This window comes from Physeter macrocephalus, chromosome 14 (genome assembly GCF_002837175.3).
Source record: "Physeter macrocephalus isolate SW-GA chromosome 14, ASM283717v5, whole genome shotgun sequence".
NCBI lineage: Eukaryota > Metazoa > Chordata > Mammalia > Artiodactyla > Physeteridae > Physeter > Physeter macrocephalus.
The window spans coordinates 93,161,199-93,184,405 of record NC_041227.1 but is presented as its reverse complement, the minus strand read 5'-3'; the positions used below and the strand labels follow the sequence as shown (position 1 = coordinate 93,184,405).

The following is a 23,207-nucleotide window of genomic DNA, read 5'->3' as shown; positions in this document are numbered from 1 at the left end:
CCCCTGGTACCTGGTCCGCAGGCCGGGGGCGGGCACAGCACCTATCAGCTGGGACTGGAGGGTGAGCGGTCAGGTGTTCCTGTCCACTGACATCCAGGGAGCTGGTTCCTCCACCCCCAGCGCTAATCTAATCAGGAAATAGCAAAGTCCACATTTCCCAGGGGTTATAAATAACCACAGCAATTCAGACAGCATTATTTCTCTGGAAAATGTGCCATGTTCCTCTCTACTCTGCACCCTCCCTCCTCTGTATTTAAATGACATCCTGAAATAGACTTGGTTTCTGGAGGCTGCTGGCCTCCTGGGAGACAGGGCTTCATTGTCAGGGCACCGAGGGGCTGGGCAGGCCTCCCCACGCGGGTAGCAGGGCCGCACCTGCAGAGGGGATTTGGAATAGGGCGGTGGCGGGACTCACAGTAAAACACGACAGTGCCACCTTACCCAGACCTGGCCCCAGACAGGCTGAAACAAGAGCAAACTGTGCAGGGGACGGGGTCCTAGCATGGCAGGGAGGCAGAGGGGAACTGAAGGTTCCTGAGGCCTGGAGTTATCTGGGAAGCCTTCCTGGAAGAAGCTGGGCTGGGATTAGGCCTCAGCATCAGGGCTTGCTAAGGCCCTGTCTCAGACGTTCCCAGGAAAACGTAGGGTTGCTACTTGGCGGCAGGAATAGAAGTGATGGGGAGGGAAGGAATGAAAGAATTGTGCTGGGGTTGGCCTGCCAGCACCCAGGTCAGCCTGTGGTGCCAGACCGTGGAGGGCCGATGTCTCCTTTCTAGATAAATAATGATCACAGCAGCTGCCTTGCCAAGAGGCAAGGATGCCAGGCTAGGTGCTGTACACCTAGCTGGGCTGCGCAGGATCTTGCAGGTTTAGCTGAGGAGAGTCAGGGATACTTGATTTTGTATCCCAGCTCTCACTTCCTAGATGTGTAGCACTGGGCAAACTCCTCATTCTCTTTAAGCCTTGGTGTCTCATCTGTAGAAGGGGAGCAGCTAGAAAGGCTTAAACCTCATGGGCTTGTTATGATGATTGACTGAGATGCTGTATGTAAGGGTTTTGTCATAGAGCCAGACTTACAGGAAATGCTCACAACACATCAGTCGCTGTTACTCTTTTCCGTGGCAACGCTCTGAGGCAGGTATGGACACCCCTGTAGGGAAATTGAGGTTCCAGGAGGTTAAGTGACTTACCCACATTCACACAGCTGAGTGGAAGAGTGAACATTTGGACCCAGGTCGGTCTGACTCTCATTCCCTGCACTTTCCCCACTTGGGCTATGTCCACATACCACTCAAGGGCCCAGGGAGGGACCACTGGCTCCGTCCACAGCAGCTGCCAGGAGGTGCCGGGTCATGCGGGAGGCTAGGGCAGGGGAGGGGCACTGGGGGCCAGGACCACAGAATTGGCCTGAGGCTTATGCTGATGACTGGAGAGCCCTGCATTAGAAGCAGGTGGTCATTCCAGAGTGTGTGTCCCAAGGGTAGTATCTGCCCCAGTTGACGAAGAGCAGTGGAGATCTCTCTACTCCAGGTGGCTCCTGCTCGAGGTCAGGGCTGGGGACAGACCAAGGCCCTGTGTCCAAGACCCAGGATTCAGGAGGGGACGAAGGAAGTGTAAGGAGCAGCCTGTGCCACAGGCCCGGTGAGGGTTGGGACAAAAAGTTTAGGGGAGGAAGGTTTCAGGGGCCCAGTAGGACTTGGCCCCGAGCCTTGTAGAATAGAGAGCCGGGGCAGCAGCCAGGCTGTGAGTCCCACACGCTTCCCTAGCACGTTTGAGGAGGTGTTCCGTCCTCTCCACACCACTCTCCCTCTGTCCTGTTCTCCAGGCTGGGTCTGGGCCCAGATGCAGGGGCCAGACCCTGTCGGAGGCTTGGGTGTCCCCTGTCCCCAGCGGGTGTGTGGGTGATAGAAGGTGCGGGGGTCTTACCTTGAGCTAGCTGTAAGAAGCACCGGGGCCCAGCCCCCCCTGGACTGACTCGGGTCCAGCTTTCCTTTGTGGCGAGGGGCCTGTTAGACCAGCGGTGTTCAGACTATGGTGCACATGCCCTGGGGGTGCAGAGACGGTCGGTCCAGGGGTACGCGGGCAGAAGAGTTTTAAAGCCGTCAGCTTGCAGATCCTCAGCTCCCGCCAGGGCTGTGGCCAAAAAGCGACCCGCCAGAGAAGGGCCTTGCACCACCCCCTCCCTCTGCAGCGGAGCCCAAGGCTTCCTGGGGGACTCGGCCCAGGGCTGCTAGGCCTCCTGGGTGGCAACAGAGGGGCCACTTGAAGTGCTGATGTAGGAGCTGAGAAAGTAAAAGACTCTAAAAGCTGGGCTTCTTTTTTTTTTTTTTTTTTTTTTTTTTTTTGCGGTACGCGGGCCTCTCACTGCTGTGGCCTCTCCCGTTGCGGAGCACAGGCTCCGGACGCGCAGGCTCAGCGGCCATGGCTCACGGACCCAGCCGCTCCGTGGCACGTGGGATCTTCCCGGACCGGGGCACGAACCCGCGTCCCCTGCATCGGCAGGTGGACTCTCAACCACTGCGCCACCAGGGAAGCCCCATCCTTTACATCTTTAAAAACCAAACCAAGGGACTTCCCTAGTGGTCCGGTGGTTAAGACTCCATGCTTCCTCTGCAGGGGGCATGGGTTCTATCCCTGGTCGGGGAAATAAAATCCCACACGCCGCACTGTGCGGCCAGGGTAAACAAACAAACAAACAAACCAAGATCTTTAAGCAATACTAAATGCTAAATAAATCATGTCACTCCCTGGGTAAAAATCTTGGTGGACTCTCATTAGAATAAAACTTTAATTAAAAAAAATAAAATAAAAATTAAAAAAACAGTATTGATGCTAAAACCCCATTTCACCCTAGCAAATATTCATGTACATACATGAACTAAAACAGAAAAAATGCTCTACCCATCTCATTAAGCGACGCAATTCCAGCAAAATGGTACTTTGCTGCTGAATATTTATTAAAATTTGTAATGTGTTGGTCACATTTTTTATTATGTACTGCTAATCATTGTCATAACTAATCCAGAATATGTTTTGAACATTTGGAGCCTAGTGGTCTCAGGAGATCTTTCATTTCCATTTATACAGATATTTTTGTTGAAGCAGAATATAATAGGGTGAGGAATAAAAGACTTTAAAAAAGAAAAAGGCAAACTAGGGCATAATTCTTTGGGAGAAATAGACTAGAAACACAAAATCAAGAAGAAAAAGGAACGTTGCAGGGTTTCTACAAGGGAAAGAAGAACTTGTTTATGTGTTTTTTAAATGGATGATGGTGGATATCAAATCACTATGGAATTTGGATTCCACTGAATACATTTAAAAGAATGATGTAACAGTTTTATTTTAAGATGTAAATATTTACATTCTGGAAATTATATTCTTTGCAGGTATTTAAACTTGCTCTGGAAATATTCAGATGTTGACTTAAAAATGGTGCCAGGGTGTGCATTGTTTTTCCAAATTACTTTATGGATGCACAGGGAAAAACAGTTTGAAGGCCACTGAGCCAGAGAAATGGAGTCCCGTTTGGTCACCTGTGAGGGATGTCTCTGCACTTCCCCCTGCCATCTCCACTTCCCTGGGGCTCCTGCCCAGTTTGGGGGCCTCCTCTACAGAGTGTTTGCTTTCTGGGAGACCAGCCATTTACCCGTTATCTTACTGAGTCTTCACGACAATCCAGCAAGGCAGGGTCTTTACTGGCTTCAGTGAACAGATGAAACAAATGAGGTTTAGCAAGGTGAGAACTTCCCAAGGTCACACAGTCAGTGGCAGAGCTGGGATTCAGACCCAGGGCTCTTCACCTCTACGTGGCACCGCCTCCTGTTCACCACCTCCAGGTACATGGGCTACATCCCCTGCTGTCAACTCCAGTTCAGGAAGTTGAGCAAGTTGCTGATGGTTTGTGAGCCTCGGTTTCTGCATCTGTGAAATGGGGTGATAATACCCATCTCACAGGGTGGGGTCAGGGGTGAATGAGAGGTGTTGGGTGAATGTGCCTAAGAGCGCACCCCACCTCCTTCCCAGAGTGGGGGCAGTCCTGCACTATCCAGGGCAGGAGGGGCCTGGGGGCTGGAGCCCCCTGAAGGACTGATGTCAAGATAAGCATCAGCCCCCAGTTCCATCTTCCTGACCTTTTAGCCAACTTCTGAGCTGTGGCTGAGCAGCAGGGAGAGCTCTGGCTTGGTCTCAGCTGTCATCTCTCTCTCTCTCTCTCTCTCTCTCTCTCTCACGTTCTCTTTCTTTCTTTCTCTGCAGCTGGATCCACAAACTGTAGAAACGAAGAACTGGCACACAGATGTGATTGAGATGAATGGGGTGAGCCCAGAGAGATAGGAAGTGTCTGCACAGTGGGTGGGCAGCCTGGCCTCTGCTGGTGCCCTGTGGGGGCTGTCGGACCCCCGCCTCCTTAGCCCGGCCCCTCCCCCCTCTCCTCTGCCTCCACCCCTCCCGCTCCCACCCTGTAGGTGTTTCAGGGAGCCCTGGGTGGGAGAGGTGGCCCTTGTTTGCAGTCCTGGGGGGCACTCCCTGGGCACTCATGCCCTGGGGGGTTGTGCCTGCCCTGCCCCCAACCAGATCAAAGTGGAATTCTCCATGAAATTCACCAGCCGAGACATGAGCCTGAAGAGGACCCCGTCCAAAAAGCAGACCGGCGTCTTCGGTGTGAAGATCAGCGTGGTGACCAAGTAGGTGCTGCCCCCGGGGTCCCTGCCAGCCCTGCCCTCCAGGCCCCCCGCCCTCGTCTGGCCCCTCAACAATCACTTTCCAGTTCAACAGTCACAACGGCCAGTTTGGAGGGCAAAAGTGGCCTGCAGAGGTGTGTTCTCTGCCTCACACGATGCTTTAGAAATAAATGAGCCAGCACTTAAGCATTGGGAGACTGCACGTGAAGATCCCAGATGGTCAGCTTCTTGTAATAGGTGGGAAGATGTGACAACTGTAGGCCCGTGTCTTGGTGTGACGGTGGCAGGCTGGAATCCAGGAGTGGCTGCTCCTTGGGAGAGGGCAACCTTCAGCCCCCCTGCCCTCCCCTTGTCTCCAGGACCTGGCCCACCCCCCTCTGTAGGTGACCTGCTGGGTGCCCCCATAGCATTTGAATCCGAGCCCTCTGTTCTGAGGAACACTCTTTCTTTAGTCTTTGGGTTGATCTCCTAAAGCTTTCTCCCTCCCCGCTTTGTCCCCTGCTGTCCCTCAGCGTGCAGGCAGGCTGTTGCGGGGTGGGGTGGCGTGGCCTCTTTCTCAGCCCTCTCCTTGCCCGCCACCTCCTGATCCCAGAAGCCAGAGCTCTCCAAGGCCAAGGTTTGCAGAGAAGGGGTACATATAGCTATCACTGGGGGGCCTCCCTCCATCCTCCCTCCCCTCATATCCCCTCCCCACCAGGCGGGAGCGCTCCAAGGTGCCCTACATCGTCCGGCAGTGTGTGGAGGAGGTGGAGAAGAGGGGCATCGAGGAGGTTGGCATCTACCGGATATCAGGGGTGGCCACAGACATCCAGGCGCTGAAGGCCGTCTTTGATGCCAGTGAGTCGGGGAGGCCCAGCTGGGCAGCAGCAGGGAGGGGGCGCTCCGGCAGGCTCGTGGGGCTGGGAGGAGAGCGCAGCGGAAGCGAGCGGGAGGCTTCTCCACGGAGAGGCCTTGACGAGCCAATGGCAGAGGAGCCTCGGTCTGTGAACCACAGCCCAGCGCGGCACAGGGTGATCCCCTGCCTTCCAATCTCTTCTCCATTGCTACAGATTAGGAAGCTGAGCCTCAGAGAGGCCAAGTCACTTGCCCAGGATTACTCAGTATATAGGCTTTGAGCCTGATTTAAACTCAGATCTTTCGGGTTCCAGAGTCTGTGTTCCTGGCTTTCTTGCTGGCTCCCTGGTGTCCGGTGGGCTGCAGGGAACCTAAAGGGCTTTGAGCCTGGGCTGGCTGGCACGGGCACCTCCACCTTCTCCCGGGCCCCCAGTGCCCTCTGGGAGGGGCACTGCTGCCTCTCGCTGTGACCGTAGGCTCCTTGGTGGTGGCGCCTGACCTTTCTGGTTCTTTCCCCTATCTCGCCGTTCAGGCTGCGGCAACAGCACACCCAGTAGTCAGGACGCCTGAACTGGCCGGGCGGTGCTGATTCCATGGGAGCTGAGGGGGGCCCGGTGGGTGTCCCTGGGCAGCTGCCCGGCAGACGTGTTCGGGAGCCTGGGGTGGGGTGCTGGGGACGTGCTGGCACTCGGCTCCTCTGTGCCACCTGGAAGCTGAGGCTTTGTCGGAAGATGATTTTAGATACAAAAAATGCGCAGCGCCTTCCAGAGAGGGGCTTAGCAGTGGGGAGATTCCAGTTGGAAGGAGGGCGTGTGACACGTGGTGTGAGTGTGGCTCCAGGACTCGATGATGATCTATGCTCCCCTCCCCCCATGGAACTGAGTCACAGGCCACCTGTGGGCACTACCTACATCCTGCCCTTCCTGGGGAGAGCAGACCGGAGACAGAGGCGGGGGGTGTCCCGGGCAAGCTGTCTCAGGATGGATAGAGGGACGGAACAGGGCTACCTGCCCAGCTGAGGCTGCGTGGGGGACAGAGGTGGCTCAGCCAGCACAGCCCCTGACCTCCCGTCTCCCCTACAGATAACAAGGACATCCTGCTGATGCTGAGTGACACGGACATCAATGCCATCGCTGGCACCCTCAAGCTATACTTCCGGGAGCTGCCCGAGCCCCTCCTCACAGACCGACTTTACCCAGCCTTCATGGAGGGCATCGGTGAGCCCCCAGTGGGGGCCTGAGGGCTCCCTGACCAGTAAAGAGTGAGAGAGGAGATCCGTGGCTTCCTTTACTTGTTGATCGGCCCACTGCATAGGGCCGTGTGGCTGAGTGGCCCGGAGGGCAAGGTGTGGCCTGCTGGGGCCTCATCTGGAGGCTGGACCCTCTATCCCCTGCCCCTTTCCCATCTCATCCCTCCGGGCTGCCGTCTGTGCTTCCTCTTTGGACACTGACCTCCTTGCCTAGAAACCCAGGCATCCAGGGAAATCTGCCCTGAGGTGGGTGGTCAGGGGCTGGTGCCCTGGGGCCAAGAAGAAGTGAGCTGGCGTACACTTGACATGGCCTGTACTGAGCCTTCCAAAAGGAGCACTGTCTCATCTCTGACCTATGCCCAGGGTGGGGAGCCCGGGAGCCCTGGCTGGCAGGGCTTCGGCCTCTACCCACCTGGGCCAAATCCTGGCCTGGGCACATCCGTCCTGCCTTGTCTTCTCCTGGGTTGGATCACAGGAATGAGGAGCCCACGGAGGGCAGCTCACTGCTGGGCTCCGGCAGCAGAGGTGCTTGAAGAAGAACATTCAGGGAATTCCCTGGTGGTCCAGTGGTTAGGACTCTGTGCTGTCACTGCAGAGGGCCTGGTTTCGATCCCTGGTCAGGGAAGTAAGATTCCACAAGCCGTGTGGTGCGGCCAGAAACAGAGAGAACATTCATGCCATGACATCACTGTCTTAAACTCAGCCTTACAGTCCAGGTATGGGGAATGGCTCCAGCCCCAAAGGCCTCTGCAAGGAGGGGGAGAACAGTGTCTGCTGCCCACCAGCCTGCCTCCTGGCTGAGTTACAGGTTGTGGTGGGGCCTCCTGTAGGAACCTCCAATAGCCCACCGTTGGGGAAATACCAGGCCCTTCCCTGCAGGGTCTGCTCCCCTGACCCCCTGCAGCCTGGGCTTTCCCGCAGCGTCCCGCAGCCTCCTGACCACAGGGCACTGGCTAAGGCCTCCCCGCCCAGAGCCAAGCCCCGCCCCAGCCCCTTCTCTCCCCACAGCCCTGTCAGACCCTGCTGCCAAGGAAAACTGCATGATGCACCTGCTCCGCTCCCTGCCGGACCCCAACCTCATCACCTTCCTCTTCCTGCTGGAACACTTGAAAAGGTAATGGGGAGGGGCCCAGTCCAGGGGAGGGGGCAGGGAGCCAGGGCAGGCTTCAGCTGGGAGGAGGACACATCCGCTGGGGAACCCACATCCTCCGTGCCTCCAAGTGGGTGCTGGTGTCTGTCGGGACACCGTAGCAGGGTGAGAGTTTGCTCTTCAAATTCTTGTGTTCACATTCTTCTCTTTTGAGAAACATTTGGGTCCTAACGGCAACCTCAAATACTGGCCAAGGATGCTTAGAAAGGCAGGGCTGGAGCCAAGGACCGTAGGTGGATTTTACAGTCAGTAGGTCATTCGGTCCACTTAGCATTTTTTAAACGGAGTAGGAGAGACAGCCTCGGGGTGCGCTGCGAGCCGCAAGTGTGCCTATTGTTCTGTTCAGTTATGCACGTGGCATGTGCTGGATGATAGGGTCAAGCGCGCGCGCGCGCGTGTGTGTGTGTGTGTGTGTCACAGTCAAAAAAATCCGAAGCCCGCTGGTCTTGACCCACAGCTCATCGAACAGATAGGGAATCTGAGTCCCCAGCCCAGCAGGGACTTGCCTGGGGTCAGCAGCAGCTCTGCCCTTAGAAGCCACATCTCCCAGACCCTCAACTACAGCCCTTCCGACCTTCTCCTCTGCCCCCTCCACAGTCAAGTCAAACCAACAGCTGCTCAAGTTACGCCTGCAGCAAAGCTCCTACTGGAAGCTAGCCCTGACGGTGACCTTGTCACTCACTTTTGAGTCCAGGACCGGTCCCAGGTGTGAGTGGGGAGGAGAAGTCCCCAGGCGTCCCTTAAGTCCATTTGCCCCCCGGGACCAGGGAGCCCCTGGTGAGGCGCCGTGAGCCCTCAGGCCCAGGCTCCCAGTGGCGGCTCGGCCACCAGGCCAGGCCAGGCTCTGGAGGGCCAGAGACCTGGGAACGCCTGGGCTGCTGTCTTGTTTTTCCCATTATGAGACATTTTCCCTCTGGTTTGGCCAGGACCGAAGTCCCAACCAATTCCCAAATAGTTTGGCGAGCGCTGTGCGGAGGACACACAGAGGAGGAATGGGAAGGAAAATTCATTAGGTTTTCCACCCTGGGAACCGGGCACACTCTGTTCCCACATCTGGGCCCTGGCCGGGGTGTGTGTGTGTGAGGGGGGTGTGTGGGGGTGTGTGTGTGTGTGTGGTGTGTGTGGGTGTGTGTGTGTGTGTGTGTGTGTGTGGTGTGTGTGGGGGTGTGTGTGTGTGTGTGGTGTGTGTGTGTGTGTGTGTGGTGTGTGTGGGTGTGTGTGTGTGTGGTGCGTGTGTGTGGTGCGTGTGTGGGGTGTGTGTGTGTGTGTGTGTGTGGTGTGTGTGTGGGGGGGTGTGTGGGGGGGTGTGTGTGGTGTGTGTGTGGTGTGTGTGTGGTGCGTGTGTGGGGTGCGTGTGTGGGGTGCGTGCGTGCGTGCGTGTGCGTGCGTGTGCGTGTGTGTGGTGAGGGGCGGGGCCAGCTGCACAGCTGCCTCCTGGCATGGCAGTGTTTTTCTGCCTGTTTCCAAAGCAGTCAGCAGGCGCATCCATGGCTCCGGCCTGGAGGGTGGAGTGACGGTGCGGTGGGAGTGGGGCGAGGGGCACTGTTCAGGGCAGCTGGGTCTCAGCCCCAGAAACATTGCTTGGGACTGGGGGAGGCACAGGGCCTCTCTGATGAGTTGGGTGGTACTGAGCCTGCTGGACACCAGCCACAGACGGCAGCCCCTGCTGTCACTCGGGAAATATCTACAGAGCATCTGGCTTATTATGCAAGAGAAGCAGAGGAAGATCCAAAGGGAGGCAGTTCTGGAGCCCCATGAGGCAGACCCTTCTGGAAAAGCTTGGGAGAACAGCCCCTGGCCTCCATTGGGATGAGGGTTGTTCCTGCCACAGTGCAGCAGGCAGAGCCTCAGGCCTTTGCCCCCTGCCCAGCCCTGCCTGCTCGGACTCTTCCTCAGGGCCCCTCTCCACGGCTGGGCTGGTTGTGGGGAACGCACAGGGTGGGGAAGAGCATGGGCTCTGGAGGCAAACCGCCTGGGTTCAGAGCCCAGCTCTGCCACTTGCTAGCTGTGTAACCTCGGGCAGGTCGCTTAACCTCTCTGTGCTCTGGTTTCTTCATCTATACAGTGGAGATGATAATATTACCTACCCAAAGGTTTGTGATGAGCATGAATTATTACAGGGAAAGTTCTTGAACCAGTAATAGTATCTCTAAGGCAAGGGAGTTGGAGTGGGTCCTTCTGGCTCTGACAGTTTACCATCAGTTCAAGGGGTGGCCCAGGAGCTGGGAATCTGTTATTGGAACGTACTGGAACATAGCTCAGAACTTGGTCCCTTGGCTGAGTCCCCTCCCCACCAAGCAGTCTCTACCCCCCAGGAGAGGGAGGCTAGTGACCACCTGTGGGAACCCTTCCAGGAGTGCTAACAGCCAAGGGTCTGGAGCCCCACGCAGCTGCCAGGAATGACTTTTTTCTCCCCTCCCCTCCCCTCCCTCCCAGGGTTGCTGAGAAGGAGCCCGTCAACAAGATGTCCCTTCACAACCTGGCTACTGTGTTTGGCCCCACGTTACTGAGACCCTCAGAAGTGGAGAGCAAAGCACACCTCACGTCGGCTGCCGACATCTGGTCCCACGATGTCATGGCACAGGTACCTACGTACTGCCCAGGCCTGCGGCTGCTGGAGGGAAGGGACAAGCCTCCCTGAGGGGCGGAGAGAGAACAGCTAGGACTCCTAACCCCCTCCCCTCCTGACAGCGGGGATGATGGTCTGTAGGATGTCACCAGGGAGGCAGGGCTCTGGACAGTCCTGCTGAAAAGTAGGCACCTAGACCAGGGGCCCAGAGGTCGTCTGTCTCAAGCGCTGGCTGCAATCCTGGGAGTGCCTGGGCCTCAGAAAGCAAGCCTAGGGGTACCAGAAAAATCTGGGGCCTTGTCCCCACGCATGGAAGCTCTCGCATCGCTTCCAGGGTCAGGAAGCTTCCCTGGGAGCCCTACAAGACCCAGGGCAGGGTCTGGTCTGAAGCAGGGCTGCCAAGCCAAAGCCAAGCTCTGGAGCAGGTTGGAAGTTTATGACTGAGGTTGGGGAAGTGGCCCCAGGCTCCCCACCCTCTGCCCTGCAGCGCCCTCTACTGCTGCAAATGGGCAGCCACACCTGGGCTTCCGAGGAAGGGGAAGCGGGGAGCCACAGGGGCCCAGCCTGGAGACCACGTCTTCTCAGCGGGTCGGAGGAAGGCCTCCAGGGCGAGGACCCCAGCCTCAGTCTCCCCCGTCTTCCCGCAGGTCCAGGTCCTCCTCTACTACCTGCAGCACCCCCCCATTTCCTTCGCAGAACTGAAGCGGAACACACTGTACTTCTCCACCGATGTGTAGCCCGAGGTGGGAGCGTCTGGCGGGGGTGGCCCGAGCCAGCCTCTCCAGCCGGGGACCCAACCTAGACTTGAAGGACTACAATAGAGAACTCCCAAACCCAGCGCTCCAGACTCCAAGGGACACAGACTTCCAAGAACTGGAAGACGTGCATCTTTTGTGCCACCTTGTACAAAGCCAGCTGACCCGGCCCCAGCCTTGCTGCGCACCCCGGGCTCTGCCCTCTGTTCCTCTAGTTGTGTCTAATGCTCCGTGCTGTTCGGGGATTGGTTTACGTCTACTTGTCATGCAGGAAAGGTAGTGACCGACCCGGTGTGGGCACACAGACAGCCTGCTTTGTTCTTTCATTTCCTCCAACACTTTCTTTCCTCCAGTCCAGTCCAAGGGCTTTTATTTTGCGCTCTGTGACTGCTGCCAGCTTCTCCTCTCTTGGCCCTGCCCCCAGATTGCAGTCTCCTGGCAGCCTCCCCTCGGTCTTCCTCCGCCCTCTCCTCCCTCCCAGCCTGCCTGCATGCATGTGCAGCCTCGGTTTTTGATCCAGCGCCTCGAAAGCTCTGAGGAGGCCCTGGGCGGCGGTGGCAGTGGTGGCCCGTGCCATGCCACCGCCTGCCGCCCCCGGCCTTTCCTTGCCCTCTGCCTGCGGAAGCGCACCTGCTTGCCTTGCCGCCTGTGCAAATGTTGGACAAGGAGACAGACTCACACGAATCCTCAGCTCAGCACAGGCTGGAGAGCGGATTTCGGGGATTTTTCCACCTGAGAATCTCCATTTCTGGGTTTATCTGTTCTGTCTCCAGTACCAGTGAGGCATCTTTGACTGTTTCTTCTGCTTTTCAGTTCCTTTTCCCTTGGTGTTCTATTTCCTTTGAGTATAAAGACTCACAAGTGACCTGCTGTCAAGGTAGCCAGAGGGTCAGGAAAGAATTGGGGGAGGTGGGAGGGTCAGGCCGGCGAGGAAAAAGGACAGGTGGGACGTTGAGAGGAGCGCCAGGGAGCGCTGGGTGTCCTGGGCTGGGGGGAAAGAGGCCCTCGGCAGCAAGCAGTTGTGGTGGCTTTTCTCGTGGAGCTGGGCTTCTGGGAGGTCAGCTACTACGGCTGAAGCAGGTGTCCAGAAACAGGCAGGTTCTGTCCAGGAGGGCTAGTCCTTCCCGGTGCCTCCCGTACCTCATGGCACCTTTGCCTTAGGGTTTACACTTTCTCCACAGCCAAGCACTGCCAGGGGCAGCCCCCACGGCCACGTGTGCTCCAGGCCCTGGGAAAGGCAGGCACGGTCCAGCTAGCCAGCCGTCATGGTGCTGCCTTCCACCCCCGGCTTCTAGATGCAGCTTTGCGGGTGAACTCGGGGAAACTCCAGGAGCTGGGGAAGAATGAGGAGTCACAGGTACCTGCCTCTCTCGGGACTGGGTTTTGCAGGGGACCCTCGTTGTGGACGCTCTGCTCCAGAGTAGGGGATCAGCAGGTTCCGATCCCAACTCCGAGGCCCGCTGCTCAGCACTGGAAAGGAGTGAGAAGTACCCCCAAAGTGCAATTTCTTCCCACCTGAGCAGCGGCCACCGGCCTCTGGCAGTTAGCCTGCGGGGGCAGACACTCCCGGGCTGCAGAGATTGGAGCTGCAGTACACAGCTCCCTGGCTCTCCTGTGTGGCAGAGACTAGATTCTGGGCCCTCAGGATTGGAGAGAAGAGCTCCCCTAGCTTGAGCTCAGGGCTGTTTTAAAGAAGGGTTTAGGGCCCTAAAGCCGTAGCACGTGCTCAGTGAGAGGAAGGGCCCTTTCTCATCCTGTTTACACCTGTTGCCCAGTCATGGGCAGAACGGTACACATTCTGTGCACATCGGAGGAAAGAGCTGCCTAAGAGGAGGGAAATACCGACCCCCTAGCTGCCTGCTAGCAGCTTAGCAAGGAGCCCCGCTCCCTGAGACGGGGTAGAGAAGGAAGTCCGCTTGAGTCTAAAGATCCCAGCGTCTGATCATCCCTGGAGTCTGCTCAGCACTCAGGAGCTGGTATGTGGCATGGAAGGCTCTTGCTTCCACAGCCATTGACTGGAATGAACTGGAGGCCCAGCTAGAGCTATTTACAGCCCCAAATGGGTGCCTCCCACCTCCCCAAAACAAGGGAGGTTTGCTTCTCAGCATCAGGTAGCTACTGCAGCCCCCCAAACCTCACTTAGGCAATGAGAATGGGAGGAAGGCCAGAAGGGCTGAGAAATGCAAAAGGCTCAGAATATTTATAAATTGCACCCCCAAGAGTGGGGAGGGGCGGGTACCAGACCTGGACTGAGCTGCACCAAGGAAATAGCCCATGGGTTCTCCTACGAGACAGGGACTGTGCAGCCCAGAAGCCCCAGCCACTGTGCCCAGCAGGGCAGGCTGTGCCAACAGAGGCCCATCAGACAGGCTACAGGAATCCTGCATGCCTGTCCTTGCTGGCAACGGCTGTGGGCTGTCGGTGTTTGCTGATACAGGTAGGATGGGACACTTCATTAATATTTGACTTTAATAAGTTGGTAAGGATATATTTTTCTTTGGTCTATGTTCTGTTTCAACTTACGTAGATTATAAGTTGATGTAAACCACGTGAGAGGAAAATGTTAATAAAAAAAAATGCAAAGCCCCAACATTTGCACACAACTCAGCCCTGTGGTGTGGACGTTTGTGTTCTCAGGAGTCCAGGGAAGACCACCAATCTAAATATTTAACTCTTCCAGCTGCATCCAGATGTGCTTCCAACAATCTGTTTACCTAGTGAACTCCCCCTTGAGCTTCCCTTTGGCCTGTGGGGACTGTGGCGGTTTTGGGGGGCGCTGAGCCCGCGCCCCCTCCTTGCTCTTTCACCAACGCCTCCAGCTCAGTCACCAGCCGGTTCTTCTCATGAAATACAACTGCCCCACCAGGGGTGTGGCCATCAGTATGCCTCAGAGAGATGGCAGGAAGTTGTCCATGCAAGTGGAGGCTTATTTTATGTAAACTTTTCTCTACATTTTCCTTGGAAGTAGCAGGTCTTTGGGGCAGCCTTTTGTCCTCATCTGCTTGTTGGAGAGGCTGGATCCCCTAGAGGGCCCATCCTCCCTGTAAGAGAGCTAGTGGGGTTAATGTAGGCTCCCACCAGCCTAAGCCATTGGACACTGTGTTTATTCTGGCGATCAGGAACAGATGTCTCTGAAAATTGGTGTTTGGTTTATGAGCTCATACTGCCTCCTTAGCCATCTACAACAGGAAACTATTCATCTCCTCTCTTGACTGAACAGTCAACGTGGACAATGCTTGGCTTATTGAACTGATGGCTACTGACAGCCCAGGGCTCATCTTTTTCAAGGCAGTCGTGAGGGCAGAGTTTCCTGTACTCAGTCAGTCAATGTATTTGACCCCACGCACTAGACTGGATGGCAGAAGATGCTGGGCTTCTAGCACTGTAACAGGTGCCAGGGTAGGAGTATCTACTCTTGCTCTAAGAAGTGCTTATAGGTGACTTATTTACGGACGGTAGAGGAAACACGCCTACATTTGTTCTCTGACCTGTGAGGATACTCCAGCCAGCCTAGCAGCAGTGAAGCCTCGTGACTGAGACTGGGACAGGCATTCTATAGAATTCCCCAAAGAAGGACATGAGTCTTGTGTACCAGCTCACTCATTCCAAAGGCAACAGCAGACACGGCCAGAGGAAGGTGTTACCAGCTGGGTTTGACATTATCTCACACACACACACTCAGGATGTCTGGACGGTTCAGCTGAGTCTGAATTCTGGTTAAGGGTGGGTGAGCTGGAAGACAGCAGACAAGGGGGCAGAAAGCCAAAAAAAAGGCAAAAAGGCAAAGGCAGAATAAAGGAGACGTTACCACTGGCTTAAGGTGGCTGGAATTACATGGCCCCCACCAAGCTACCTGCCTGTCCTGAGTTCATCTTCACCCCACCACCAAAGCACCCGAGTAAAGCAGCATCTGTGGCAGATCCCAATTGTAAAAGGCTATTTCTTTGCACATGGCACAGAATGAGGCTGAGCTGCTGCTGTCAGAAAAAAGGCTACCAGGTCAAGTCAAAAACACTAATATGTTTAAGGAAGAAAAAAAACCACTGACACCAGAGAAAATTGGTCGTGGTGAACAGCTCAACACGGTCTGATCATAACCAGTGGCTGCTGTGACTTAGTCACCAGGATGACCAGAGCAGGACCCTTCACACACTGTGTCCTTGAGCCGGGCCTGGTCTGGTGGTCAGAGCAGAACACCAGTGTGTGGTTTAGACCGCAGGCATTCCCATTGGCCAGCCCACAGGAGGGTTTTTTTTTAGAAGAGGCCAGCAGGGGTTATGCGTGGAATTTCAACGCATCCTAGGACATGGCTAGGCTGGGCTTCTTTAGGGGAAGGCCCTGGCCAATGTAACAATCTCAGTGAGGATAACACTACTCTGCAGACCCTGGGAACCTAACATTCCCAAACTTCTCAGGAGTTTGCTCACGCTTTCCCTACGTGTGTTCAATCTTTGGGCACCTGGAACCATTTTTGGGAATTGTGGAATTTGAAAAAAATAAGCCAACCTTTTAAACTGTAATATAAATACATACATATGTATATGTTTTTTAACAAGGATAGCAGAACACTAAACAAAATGACACAACTGGTCGGATGGCATAAATTCACTTTGCCCTGCCCCAACGTGTGAGATGGATGATGGCATGGAGGTCCAAGGTGGAACAGCTTCCCGGGTGTATGTAAAGTCCCCTCCGTTCCCACGGCACCAAACAACCAGAGGGCCAGTTGCGGGCAGGACTGAGCCTCTGCGGAACTCAGCTCCTGCAGGTCAACATGCTGACTCCTGATCTGCCTGAAAGAGGGAGGCTGGCGTGGCACAGCCCCCCACAGCCTGGCTGGAGACCAGGAGCAGAGAGCGTGGCTGCTCAGAGGTGGCAGGTTGCAGCCAGGCGGCTCCCTCACGACACCAACTATGTGAGGGAAAACAAATGTCTTCAGTCTCTGAAGCAAGTGCCCCGGAATGGTGCAGAAACTGCCCTACACAGAACAGCTCTGATCCTGGGCCGGCATCATCCTTCCCCGGAGCCAACTGCTCTCACCGTAGGTAATAATCGATCGCAGCAGAGAAAGCAGCAAAACCTCCACAACCAATGACCCCAGCCTTTAAGCCAGCTGTAAAGCAAACACAAATGACATTACCTGTGGTGACAGATGCCGGGTCAGGCTGCACTCAGGAAAAGTTTGGGTACCCGCAGAGGCAAAGAAACCGGCGTATGTGTTCTAAATCATTCAACCTAGCCGACAGCTGGAAGACTTCAGTGAAGCTGTGCACACGATCTGATCCAGTGTGCTTTTATCTAACTGTACGTTCGTTTAACTTTTCTCGTTCTAAAGAATTACTATTTCCAGCCTCAAGAAAATAGCCCCTCACAGGCAGGAAACTGGCTAAGAGAACCAGCCCTTGGAATCAAGTGAAAGCATATGGCCTGTTACCCTGATTTGTTTATGGAATAAATTCCTGGGAAGGTGATCAAAGCAATCCTAGAGGGAGCTGAGCCTCTCAAAGGCCCTGACAAAGCTGAGACATGGGAAGACCAAAGGGGAAGTTACTCCATAAATCACAAATGGCTGTTTGAGGAGGAAAATCAGGTTTTAATGAGAGCAAATCATCCTGCCTCTCAGAAAATGAGAAAAAAGGCTCTTTGCTTTGGATAAGTCTGGGCACAGCAGATGGAGAGAAGCCCAGCAATGTACACCGTTAGGAACGCTAAGTCACTGACGCCCTGCACCACACTCTCGACCGACACAACAACAGGGAGAAGTGGCAGGGAACCGGTTTTTTTCTTTGTTGTTTATAGATGATAAGCCAACATTTCTAGTATACCTATATCTGGCTTTCAAGGGGTAGAAATCTAAGAACCCCAAGGTGCAGAAAGACATTGCCGTGATAACTTATACACAAAATTAAAATGACAGTTGTATAGTACGAAGAAAGATGTCTAACTGTTTGTAATGCATGGAACTGAAATTTCAGCAGAGCCTGCTATTTGGACAAATGGGGCCAGCTATGCTTCTGTACTTTCCTGCATAGCAACACACACCTGCATATTATGAGGAAGTTCTTCCCGTATGTTTAAGATGGGGGCAGTTCTTTTTTCTAAGATAGATCTAGATCTCTCTGTGGTTCTCACCTGGGGGTGACTTTGTTCCCCAGGGGACATTTGGCAATGTCTGGAGACACTTTTACTTGTCACCACTAAAGGATGCTACTAGCATCCAGGGGGTAGAGGCCAGGGATGCTGCTATACATCCTACCTGCACAGGACAGCGCCCCCCTCCCCCTAGCAAACATTCATCTGGTCGAAAATGTCAACAATGCCAAGGATCAGAAACCCTGATCTAGATACTAGAAGTTTCCAAAACTGAGTTAACACAGAAGCAAACGTGGTTTACTTGTCAGAAGGGAAGAATATCAAGTGTCCACATATGCCTTGGGCTGTCCTTGGAATGCTCATATGTTTAGAAATGTCAACTTCAGCATGTTGTCCAAGGCCACAAAAAAAACCATCTGAGAATTGTTTACTAACCTCTGAAACCAATGGCTCCTCCAGTGATGCAGCCACTAATGACACTGTTCTTCCAATCTGATTTTCCCCGGTACTGTGGGTGGAGAAGAGCAGTTCAGAGCCAAAGAAACAAGCCACACAAGATGATGAAGGAAAAAAAAGACGGGGTTTCTGTCTGGCTAATTTAGTCCCTCCCCAAAGGACACCTATCTTTTTCTCTTTCAAAAGTATAGTTCCGGGCTTCCCTGGTGGCGCAGTGGTTGAGAGTCCGCCTGCCGATGCAGGGGACGCGGATTCGCGCCCCGGTCCAGGAAGATCCCACATGCCGCGGAGCGGCTGGGCCCGTGAGCCACGGCCGCTGAGCCTGTGCGTCCAGAGCCTGTGCTCCGCAACGGGAGAGGCCACGACAGTGAGAGGCCCGCGTACCGCAAAAAAAAAAAAAAAAAAAGTATAGTTCTTAAAATTTGAATGTATTCATAAATGCTTCCTGCAGGTGGCACCAGAGCGCTGAAACCAAGTCTAACATTTGAGAAGTAATCAAAATCTCTTCTCAGTTCCCCAGTAAGTATTCTGTTTAAAATCATTAACTGGGAATTCCCTGGCAGTCCAGTGGTGAGGACTCCGTGCTTCCACTGCAGGGAGCCCGGGTTCAATCCCTGGTTGGGGAACCAAGATCCTGCAAGCAGCGCGGTGCAGCCAAAAAATAAATAAATAAACTCATTAACCAACTTCTAGCCTACAAAAACAAGTAAAAAATAATGCAAGCCCAAATCATAAACGCACAAAAAGTTTACATTAGGAACTATTTAATGGAAATTTAATCTAGCAAGTATTGGACATTTCTGACCTGCTTTCTAGTAGCATTAAGAGTATTTCTCTTGAGAAGTCCCAAGATGGAAACAGGCAAGGCTTTCTCAGAAGGCAGGGACACTTACAGATTCTACCAAACACTCAGTGCAAGAAAACATGGCGCCCACGATGGCAAAATTTTTGGCATAGGACATTCCTCTCTGCCCCATGTCTTTAAGAACTTCTTTTGCTGTAGGCGTGCGGTAAGGATCCTTAGGGTCAAAGCCCACATTGGTATCAATGCCGGCAGTGAACACCCCAAATGCACCTCCCAAGACAAATCCTAAAAACAAACACAGAGGTGAAGATTTCTTTGGTATGTTTTCTGGATTACTGTAATGGGGTCATACTCAAATAGCACCTTTTGGATGGCCACCAGCAAAGAGGATGCCCCCTCTTGCCTGGAAAACTCCCTACTCGTCTGGTTTCCACATTACAAAATCCAGGATCTATCTTGTTGGCAGCTTCTTCTATGACTCTTCTTGGATTTCTTCCTCCTTTCATTTTCTAACATTCCTCAAAATTCAGTCTTTAACCCTCTTTCTCTCTCTACACTCTCACATGTAAACCAGTCACCCTCACGTTCAGGTATCAACTTTGCAAATCACTCCCTTGACGACGGTGACATCCATAATAGTCATTTGGTAAATACCATGTGCCAATTACTCTGACACTTTATAGTTACAGCCTCATTTATTCTTCACAATAGTCCTGTGAGATAGATATTATTATCCTCTCCTTTCTGTAGCTGAAGAAACTGAGGCTCAGAGAGGTTAACTAATTTCCCTAAGGTCACAAAGCTACCAAATGGCAAACCCCACACTGCTGTCCACAGCTGACCTTCCTGAGCCTGCTGGACATTTCAACATGGATGTCCTCTTGCCACCTCAAGGTCGGTATACGTTCAATGAAATCATGGGCACCTCCCCTCCAGACTCTCCTGCTTATGGCTCCTTCTTTCCAGTCACTCCTGCTCCAAACTTCAGGGGGCATTTCTGACTGTTTCTTTGCTTCCCCCTGTAACCCTATGTCCACAATTATCATCCTAGTCTAAGGCCTTTATCACTTCGCCCCTGGAGCACTACAAACTCATTCATCATTTCAACAGATATGTATTTATTAGGGTCAGGTACAATGATGAACAAAGACCCCGTCCATGTCTCACGGAGCTTCAGTCTAGCAAATTCCCTATATGGTCTCCCTAGCTACAGACTTTCCTTTCCTTCATCACACTCCACCTTGAGTCATCACGCTCAGTACCACTTGTTACCCTCAAAAAACCATCAGTGGGGACTTCCCTGTTGGTCCAGTGGGTAAGACTCCACGCTCCCAATGCAGGGGGCTGGGTTCGATTTCTGGTCGGGGAACTAGATCCCGCATGCATGCTGCAACTAAGAGTTCTCATGCCACAACTAAAGATCCCGCATGCCGCAACTACCGCATGCGGCAACTAAGACCCAGCGCAGCCAAAATAAATACATACATACATAAACATTAAAAAAAAAATTAAAAAACCATCAATGACTGCCCTAATGCCTGCAGGCAAAAAGCCCAAATCCCCCACCCCACCCCCAACTTGAAATGCTGTTTCTCCTCCTCTTTGTCTAACCCCATTCTCTCAATCCTCCAAGACACGCTCTAGTCTCACCTCCTCTTGTGGCCTTCCCCCAACCAAAAAAGATCTTTTTTTCTTTCTGCTCTACTTCACATGTGCACTCTCACTGCATTCCTTTCTTAATTGCCTTTCATTCTCAATGAGACTTCAAATCACCTGCAAATGTGGCCACCCTCTTTACTCTGCATACAGGAGGGACACCTACATTCTCAAATCCTCAAAACGTTAAAAAAAAAAAAAAAAAAAAAAAAAAGCCAAGTCCAGACTTCTTTCCCCCTCTTTCCCTGCTGTCTAGTCACACTGGCCTCACTGGCCTTTCTGTTTTTCTAACCTCAAGCCACTTCCGGCCAGACCTTTGCAGGTGCTGTGCCCTATGTCTGCAGAGCTCTCCTCCAGGCTCCTTCTCAACAATTTTCTATGTATATTAAAATGTTAGCTTCATGAGAACAAAGATCTTGTTCTCACCCTGTCTTTCCACCGCCTGACACGTGATAGTTGCAAAGTAACAAGTTGTTGAAAAATGATTATTTAAAAGCGAATGAATGAATGAAGTCAACCATCTTAGAACCCCCAGGTCCCGACCCAGGATCGATTCTCTGATCCAATTTCCAGAGGCGAAAGCCAACCTCGGGGTCTAGGAAGGCGCTGCTCGAGCTCACTGAACCAGGCGGGGGTGGGTCAAGGTCAAAGCCCATGGACTCCTGGCCTCCCAGGCGCGTGGTCTTCTTGGCAGGGGACCCCTGTGCCGCCCAAGCCCTAAGCCTCCCAAAGGCCCCCCTCCTCGCCTCACCTCCCAAGCAGGCCAGCGCTGCCTTGAAGGCGCAGCTTTCCATCGCCCTCTCGACCATCTTCTGCTCCTCACTCTTGGCCGGACTCGGGATCCCGCCCAGGCTCCCAGGCTCCAGGAGCCGGGGCTGACGCTTGTCACCCACCAGGTACTGCAGAAGAAGGCTGTACTGCAGCGGGGCTTCGGCGGAAGCCGCCGCCCCAGGCGCGGAGCCCCTACCACCGTGCGCCGTCTCCGCCATGACTGTGGCTGCCCAGGAAACCTGGCGTCCTTCTTCCCACAGCAGATTCCACAAGCTTCCCGTGGGGCCTTCCGCTCCCAGCCACCGTGCCGCAACGGCAGATTCGCCACACCGAGCGAGCCCGAGGAAGCAGCGGAAGCCAAGTCCGTTCGTGCACACCCGGCGGAAGAGCTATCATGTTCTCCCAAAACCTCCTGTGAATACTGAATCAGGCTTGTGCAGCCGTCCCAACGACACTGACAAATATTCAGAGTCACCAGAAAGCACCCTCTTCGGGGCTGCAGCGCGGTGGGTATCGGGATTTGTAGTTTAACACGTACACCCCTGACATTTCCCAGGAAGCCTTGCGCGGGCACTAGCGTCTCAGCCTTCTCTCGAGCTCCTGACCGGCGGCAGGGAAGGGAGGCTGCAGCGCGCCGTGACGCCAGCAGGGGGTGCGCGCGCCCCGCCACTGCCCTTCCAGCCTAACAATTCCTAGCGTGTGTTGTGAGATGCCAATAGGGGAAGGTGCTTTGTAAATCAACGTGAAAGCGTGGTATAAATGTATGGAATAAATGTTTTATTCAATAATTAAACCGTTAAGGGGAGAGAGCAGGAGCCAAAAAATGAGTGAAGCTATTTAAAAAAGAAAAAAAAAAAGGAATTCCCTGGCGGTCCGGTGGTTAGGACTCCACACTTTCACTGCTGAGGGCCCCGGTTCGATCCCTGGTTGAGAAACTAAGCCTCTGCAAGCCTCGCAGCGTGGCCAAAAAACAAACAAACAAACAAACAAAAATAGTGATGCTAACCAAGCTTAACATGAGACATGATAGGAAGTGGAGGTGGCTATGGCCTGACGGAGAGCAAGGGAAGCTGTTGTCAATGGAATTAATGATGTGGGACTAGCATTGCCATGAAAAGCCAAATTTATATTATGCTGAATCAATTAAAGTGCTTACCAGCTTGCAAACTGAGGACCTGAAGGTTAACTGTGAGACAGCACCGTGTATGAACCCAGAAAATCTTTTGCAGTAGATCTTTCTGTGGTACTAAAATAGATCCGCAACTGTTGTATTGATCCAGACTAGCAGTGTATCTGGGTGTATCAGCTAAGAGAAACATAAATGGAAACAGAAGGTAGTGAGGTAGCCAGTCAACAGAGACAGAGATACCTCTTTGGTAGCCCGAGTTCTCTGTGCCGCAGAGCAGAGCCTGTGGTTCACTCCGCTTCTGCTTCCACCAGACCACTGAACCAGCTTGTCCTAAGGTCCCTGGTGACTCCCCAGTTGTTGAGTCTAATTCAGACCTCATTTCACTCTACTGCTCAGCTGAGTTTCACGCTACTGACTCCTCCTCCTTCTGTGAAGAAACTTCAAAGCCCCTCTCCCCTCCCTGTGCTACAGCCTCTCCAGTTTCTCTGTCTTCGGTGCAAGCACCACTGCCTGACCTTTTCCTGTTGGTCCTCTCAGGGCTTCATCCTTTATTTTCTCATGCAGCTCACTCTACCTGAGCAACTCATCTGCACTCGTAGCTTCTACTACCACCTCTAATGCAGGAATGACTCCCAAATCTTCATCTCCAGCTTCGACCGTTCTCATCAACACAAGAACCAGACACTCCCTGTAGGCACCTCTAACTCAGCACACCCTGCCAACCACCCATTCCCTCCAGATGAGGGAGGGGCCCAGGGCTCTGATTCACGCTGAGGTCTTAAGAGCCGAAGATGGATCTGAGAGAAGTTGGGACAGGGTCCTAGGCAAGTCCCAGGCAAGGTGGCCTTGGAAAGCAAGGAACGATCTAAACAATTAATCCCTGGGACTAGTTAGAGAGCAATAATTAATCCCTAAATGAAGGGTCTGCCTCAGATTTCAGGTACGAGCCAAGTCAGCATGTGGTGAGATCCACTGTAACCATGGTGAGTGAGTGAGGGAGCCTTTTATGGAACATAATGGCCCGAATCACAGATGGAGACACAGATACACTGATCTGG

The 23,207-nt window shown here is 53.7% G+C and overlaps 2 protein-coding genes and 1 non-coding gene across 3 annotated transcripts in view; 2 read left to right on the top strand and 1 right to left on the bottom strand.

The window, feature by feature from the left end:
- The window catches only part of ABR (ABR activator of RhoGEF and GTPase), a 158,351-nt gene extending 142,698 nt beyond the window's left edge, over nt 1-15,653 (top strand). Inside the window, exons 12-16 of the mRNA XM_028498288.2 lie at nt 5,487-5,519; nt 6,599-6,733; nt 7,774-7,879; nt 10,352-10,499; nt 11,132-15,653. Of these exons, the coding sequence (XP_028354089.1) occupies nt 5,487-5,519; nt 6,599-6,733; nt 7,774-7,879; nt 10,352-10,499; nt 11,132-11,221 (512 nt within the window). The 3' untranslated portion in view covers nt 11,222-15,653. The remainder of the gene's footprint in view (nt 1-5,486; nt 5,520-6,598; nt 6,734-7,773; nt 7,880-10,351; nt 10,500-11,131) is intronic.
- On the top strand, nt 7,318-7,390 carry TRNAD-GUC (transfer RNA aspartic acid (anticodon GUC)). The gene has a single exon. It is a non-coding gene; the product is annotated as a tRNA-Asp (tRNA).
- A 101-nt stretch (nt 15,654-15,754) lies between the features above and the next one.
- On the bottom strand, nt 15,755-21,377 carry TIMM22 (translocase of inner mitochondrial membrane 22). The gene is made up of 4 exons (XM_007123563.4): nt 21,001-21,377; nt 18,682-18,878; nt 17,768-17,840; nt 15,755-16,352 (listed from the first exon to the last, which is right to left on the bottom strand). The coding sequence occupies exons 1-4, from the start codon at nt 21,236-21,238 to the stop codon at nt 16,276-16,278; spliced, it is 585 nt and encodes a 194-aa protein (XP_007123625.2). The 5' UTR covers nt 21,239-21,377; the 3' UTR covers nt 15,755-16,275.
- Between the last annotated feature and the right edge of the window lie 1,830 nt (nt 21,378-23,207).

Coding starts and splice junctions, on each gene's coding strand:
- TIMM22 (XM_007123563.4), bottom strand. CDS start 21,238: ATGGCGGAGACGGCGCACGGTGGTAGGGGCTCCGCGCCTGGGGCGGCG. Junction 18,879..21,000: donor AGCGCTGGCCTGCTTGGGAG/GTGAGGCGAGGA, acceptor GTTTGTTTTTAG/GATTTGTCTTGGGAGGTGCA. Junction 16,353..17,767: donor AGGAGCCATTGGTTTCAGAG/GTTAGTAAACAA, acceptor TTTGCTTTACAG/CTGGCTTAAAGGCTGGGGTC.